General features: G+C 43.1%; 1 protein-coding gene across 1 annotated transcript in view; it reads right to left on the bottom strand.

Moving 5' to 3' along the window:
- Positions 1 to 454: 454 nt before the first annotated feature.
- Mboat1 (membrane bound O-acyltransferase domain containing 1) overlaps positions 455 to 6000 on the bottom strand; it is a 105167-nt gene continuing 99621 nt past the window's right edge. Inside the window, exon 13 of the mRNA XM_038334186.1 lies at positions 455 to 1677. Coding sequence (XP_038190114.1) covers positions 1560 to 1677 — 118 coding nt within the window. The 3' untranslated portion in view covers positions 455 to 1559. The remainder of the gene's footprint in view (positions 1678 to 6000) is intronic.

Genomic DNA, 6000 nt, shown 5'->3' with positions numbered 1-6000 from the left:
ATGCTTTCAAAGTAACTGTATACGTTACAGTCCTAAGACACACCAGAGGGTACATCATGGAAAAGCCCAGGGCTAGTGCTCACACAAGAGTGGTCTGGATTGAAATCTCAGTTGCTTCACTAATTCTTTGACACTAGCAAATGTGTGTAATCCACAGTCCCTTCCTTCATAAGGGAAATAAGTCATACTTACAACACCATGAATGAAGATAAGAAATCACACCGTCCCCATTCCTGACATACATAGTGAGCACTGACCATGCTAAAGTGCTAGAATTAACACAAAGACAACTTCAGATGTGCACACATTTGTGAAAACACACACAAGTCGACAAAAACAAGAAGCAATTTTTTCCATAAGGAGTCACTTCTTAAAATAGAAATATATTATTTATTCAGTGAGAGACTAATTTTTTTATCATCAGATAAGAACAAATTTTCAGCTCCCAGGCCATTTGATTGGGGGCACATCACTGAAGCATATATTTTATTATTATTATTACTATCATTATCATTATTATTATTATTATTTTCCACATTTTAAATATTATGTTTCCTTCTTTCATACAGACTTTTTACCCAGTAGAAATCCCCGAAAGGAGCCACAGCATATTCATATTGAAGACAGTAGAGCACTGTCATCCAGTTGCAGCGTCCTAAAATACAGCTGGATTTAATCCATTACAAACATCAGCTCGTTCCTACACACTGGCCATGATCACTGACACTTCCAGGATATGCAGGGAGAAAAGAGAGCCTCTACCTACTGAAAGAAATTATTCCTTGAAAAGGCATTTGCCACCTTTGACAGGATGAGTGTCTGGGTGCCTTCTCAGGGCCAACGAAGGTCAAGTCCAGCAGATCAAAGCAGGTGAACTAGAAACCAGTAGCCTCCACCCCCTCCCCACTTCCTGGGGCACACAGGCAGGAAACTTTCTGATTTCCAGTCTTGGCTCAGTTCAGAAGGAAGAAAGGGAACGATACATTCTTGGGGGAAAATAACACAGCCTGTCTGAGGACACACCAATCCATTCAAGCATTCAGGATTGATCTTCCTAGTTAGTGGAGGGTTTTGTTTTTTTAACAACCTGAAAATATCCCTCCATCACCACTTCCCTCCAAGGGCTTCTGATCGTAGGAGCTGTATCCACAGCCCCGTAAGTCACCCACGGGTCTGGAGTTGCCAGGAGAAAATCATGCCTGGGAATGTTCTGATTTCTGAAATCTAGGACAAGTCATCTCAGCAGACACCTCCTAAGTGCTGGAGGCAATGCCTGGATCCATGCATCCAGATTTCAGCAGGTGGAAATGACTTCAGAAGAGACGGCCCAGCGGCCTGCTCTCCATACTGTGTCACTGAAAGGCCCTGTAAAATATGACGACAAAGCTAGACATAGTGATTTAGCTGTACAAACAAAAAGGACTTATAAAAATATTCCCTGCAGTGAAAAAAAGAACACATGTAAACATCTCCTCTGAGTCACTGGAGAACCCTTAGGCCTGGCCACTGTGTCTTCCTAACATCCCACAAGTCTGTAGTTCAGTTTCTCTCTGTGGGTATCAGTCTGCCTTCTTCACAGAATCTGTACTTTGAGGCTGCCTTTGAAGCCGGCGTGGTTTGATTGGCAGGAAAAGGATTATCAGCAGACTTGCGATGTGTAAGAAAAAGAACATGGACCTAGAAGTAAAAACAGAAGAATTGCCTTTCAAAGACGGACATAAACAAAAAAACATACAACATACATGATGACGTCATCTTCAGTGGCAAAGAGAGGCAGCAGTAGTAGTGAGCCACAATGACCCAGGGTTGCCATGTGCTCCTCACTTTGTAGGCAAGTAGGCTAAGGATGGATGAAACCACAAGGCTGGGTCAGGCAGAGATGGACAGACACAGCACTGCCCCCTTGACATAATCAGACCAGACCAAAAGAACTAACTGCAACCAGATATTTCTGCTGTTCAAAAGCTGAAGACGACAGAGCCCATGAAGTCTACTCTGTCCTCTAAGGGCAGGCACAGCTTCATCTCTCACATACTTCTCAAGACGGAGGAATTCTGATCTACCTCAAGAACCCGATGGATCCTGCGGGTTTTTTTATGATTTGCTGTGGGGAGGTTTGCAGAGAAGTGCCACAGCACATGCAAGGTCAGAGGACAACTTTTAGGAGTCTGTTCTCTCCTTCCAGCATGGGTTCCAAGGATTCAGCTCAGGTTCCGGGCTTGCACACCAGGGCCTGAGCCATTTCACTGCTCCAGGGTCTGCATCTTGAAAACTCTATTTAAGCTTGAAAAGAAGGTCTATCCAAACTACTAAGAACCAAGTTTTACTTCAGTGTTAACTGTCATTGGCACAGTGTAAATGCCAGGTAAACACTGAGCACAACCTGTTAATAAATATGTGTAAATAGAAGTTGATTCTGTTAGCATAACTATTCCAGATCTGTTAGAAAGGCTAAACAAATAATTTAGTCCGATTCCCTCAACACTGCTCGCCTGTGCTTTTGCTCTGTCTGTCTCTGTCTCTGTCTCTGTCTCTGTCTCTCTCTCTCTCTCTCTCTCTCTCTCTCTCTCTCTCTCTCTCTCTCACACACACACACACACACACACACTCATCCCCCTTTTCTTGATGGTAAGGATTGAACCTAGGGTTTTATGTGTTAGGCAAGCACCCATCCCTGAGCTGTATCCCCAGTCACTCCAGTGTTCTTTAAAGATTAAAGAAAAAACGGTTAAAAGACAAGGGATCCATAATGGATGCATATAACATTCCTCAGTAGTGACAAGACCAAATACTCAGATCTAGCCTAAGCTGCCCCACCTTTAGCAAGAGGAATGGTTTCCAAAAATGCTTGTGGTATAGTCAAGAGCATTAATGTATCTTCACTTGCTCATTTGATCCTTGAACACTGGATGGAGCACAGGGCCAGGATAAAGCTTAGTGGTGGAGCACATGTTGATATGTGTGGAGCCCTGGCTTTAATTCTCAGCACTGAAGAAAGAAAAGAAAAGAAAAGGAAAGAAAAGAAAAGAAAGAGAAGAGAAGAGAGGAGAAGAGAAAAGAAAAGGAAAGAAAAGAAAAGAAAAAGACCCTCCCCAACAACAATAGTTTAAACTGGGATTTCAAAAACAAAAGAAAACATGAGTTTCTGCCTTGTCCCCTGGAAGAAGAGCAATGGGAAAACCCACAGGCCACCAGTCCCATGACACCTGCTTATGTCCAGATCTCCAGACATTCCATTTCCCTTATATGGCAGTACAATACTTACATATAATCTACACAAGCCTCTTCTATGCTTTTAACTGCCTGTAGTACACTTAGAAAACCAAATACATTGTAAACAACCATAGGAAAATAAGGGGAATGCTCTGTACACGGTCCACCTCAGATCCAGTTTCCTCTGGACTTATTAGGACTTGTCCCATCTTGAAGCAGAATGGCTGCAGCGATCTATAGAAGATCCTGGTCCACAGTCATGATGGTGAGTAAAGAGATCAACACAACAGAAAGCAAATCCACAGAAAGGATAAGGGGCTGTTTATACCTCCCCTTAGAGATCAAGAGGTTAACACATGATGCTTCCCTGAGATTCCAACCACCTGCCTCTCCATGCCAGCTGTGCACAGTGTTTCAGATACACAAAACTGACTGGGGTTTTACTTTTCAATGGTGAAACCAGCCTGCAAATCATTGATGGTTTGCTAAATAACCCAAATAAATTAATTGACTCCCCATCTGGACTCAAGGGATCTTACTGCAATCTGTCGGTTTCTCCTCTATCTGGAGTACAGATGTTTCTTTATGCCTTTCAAGGAGATACGATGTCATGAGAGAAACATCAGTATGACAGTGTCTTAAGAATATTCTCAGCCCATGGACCAGGGGTCCACTGGGTACGATGAGCAGCCTTTTAAACAGCAAAGGAGTAGTAATTGGCCAGCTGACTTAGTAGGAAAAGAACATTGAGAGTGAGAAAGAGCTCTTAAGAAAATCCCTGAGCATAGACTGGATTCTCAGAGGTCACAGATAGGGTTACAGTAAACTACAACTTCAAAGTGAACACACCTAAGATACTTTGTTCCTGTGGGACGTGAGGCAATTGTGCTTACTTAAATCCAAGTACACAGTCAAGAAAAGCAAACTTCAGTCTCCTAGTGAAGTTTGGTGACCTTTCTGACAGTTCATATCTCCTCTGAAACTTTGTGGAATGTTCCATCTTTCTATTATAGAAAATCTCAAATCAGCTGTCATCTATTGAGTACATTCAGTACTGACTTTGGTACTCTAGATATAAATGGTGTCCTAAAGAGCTGGCTATCTATACAAGTTATTTATAGATTTTTAACCTTCTTTTATAAATGTGTGTGTTTATGTGGTGCTTATGTGTGCATCTGTGTGTGAAAGACAGAAGGACCCACTCAAGTGCTGTTCTTAAGAAACACTGTCCACAGCCGGGCGGTGGTGGCGCACGCCTTTAATCCCAGCACTCAGGCAGAGGCAGGCGGATCTCTGAGTTCAAGGCCAGCCTGGTCTACAAGAGCTAGTTCCAGGACAGGCTCTAGAAACTACAGGGAAACCCTGTCTTGAAAAACCAAAAAAAAACAAAAAAACAAAAAAAATATTGTCCACCTCCTTTGAGGCTGGGCCTTTCACTGATTGGCCTGACACACTACAATGAAGCTTGGCTGGCCAGGCAGTGAGCCCTAGAGATTCTCCTGTCTCTGCCTCCCCATCAGATTACAAATGTGCTACCACCAGATCTAGGCCCACCTGAAACCTGTGATGATATTTCTCCTGTCTTCACAACAGGGATTATTTATCCTGGGTGTCTATTACCCAGAGAATATAATATTTCCAGGGAAGAGACTCAGCACCAGGATAGCTTTATAAACTCACCATGGGATAGCAATATCCCTCTAAGGTGAGTGTAGAAGGAGTGGCAGGCTGTGTCCCGCCGCCCGTCTAGCTTATGCCCCGAAATAACAACACACAAACTGTATTCATTTAAACACTGCTTGGCCCATTAGCTCTAGCCTCTTATTGGCTAACTCTCACATCTTGATTAACCCATTTCTAATAATCTGTATACCACCATAAAGATAAAGTGGTGGCTTACGGGGAAGATTCTAGCCACCGTCCATCTTGGGTAGGAGAACTATGGTGTCTGCCTGAGGCATCTGCCTTCTTCCTCCCAGCATTCTGTTCAGTCTACTCCGCCTAATTTTCGGTCCTATCAATGGGCCAAGGCAGTTTCTTTATTAACCAATGAAAGTAACATAGACAGGTGACCTTCCTCCATCAGGTGAGCACATGGACCAAGAGTATTGTCACTCAAGGTGGGTGTAGCGGTTGAAAGAAAATGCCTCCCCAAAGGAGTGGCACTATTAAGAGGTCTGGTTTTGTTGAAACAGATGTGGGCTTGTTGGAGGAAGAGGGTCACTGTAGGGTGGGCTTTGCAGTCTCCTGTGCTTAATATATGCCTAGTTCAGTTAATTTCCTGCTGTGTACAGATCAAGATGTGGTAACTCTCAGCTCCTTCTCCAGCACCATGTCTACCTGCATGCTACCATGTCCCACCATGATGATAATGGACCAAATATCTGAAATTATAGGTGATGTGGGATTCCCCTCTGTATGCTGTGAATAGCTGTTTTGGTCTATGGTGGGAAATCCAAATAGAGATATAGAGAGAGGAGGCGGAATCAGGGAGACACCATGTAGCTGCAGAAGGAGAAAGATGCCAGAACCCCAAAACCTTACTGGTGGGCCACAGCCTCATGCTGATACACAGATTAATAGAAATTACTTAACTTATGATGTAAGAGCAAGCTAGAAATATACCTAAGTAATTGGTTGAACAGTTTTGTAATTAATACAGTTTCTGTGTGATTATTCATGTCTGGGTGGCTGGGAAATGAAGAAGCAGTCTCTGTTTACATATAAGCCACTGTAGTAAATGTTTTCCTTCATAAGAAAGCAAAACCAAAAACAAATGTGCTACCA

Source organism: Arvicola amphibius, chromosome 6 (genome assembly GCF_903992535.2).
Source record: "Arvicola amphibius chromosome 6, mArvAmp1.2, whole genome shotgun sequence".
In the NCBI taxonomy this organism is placed as follows: domain Eukaryota; kingdom Metazoa; phylum Chordata; class Mammalia; order Rodentia; family Cricetidae; genus Arvicola; species Arvicola amphibius.
This window is presented reverse-complemented; position numbering and strand designations above follow the sequence as displayed.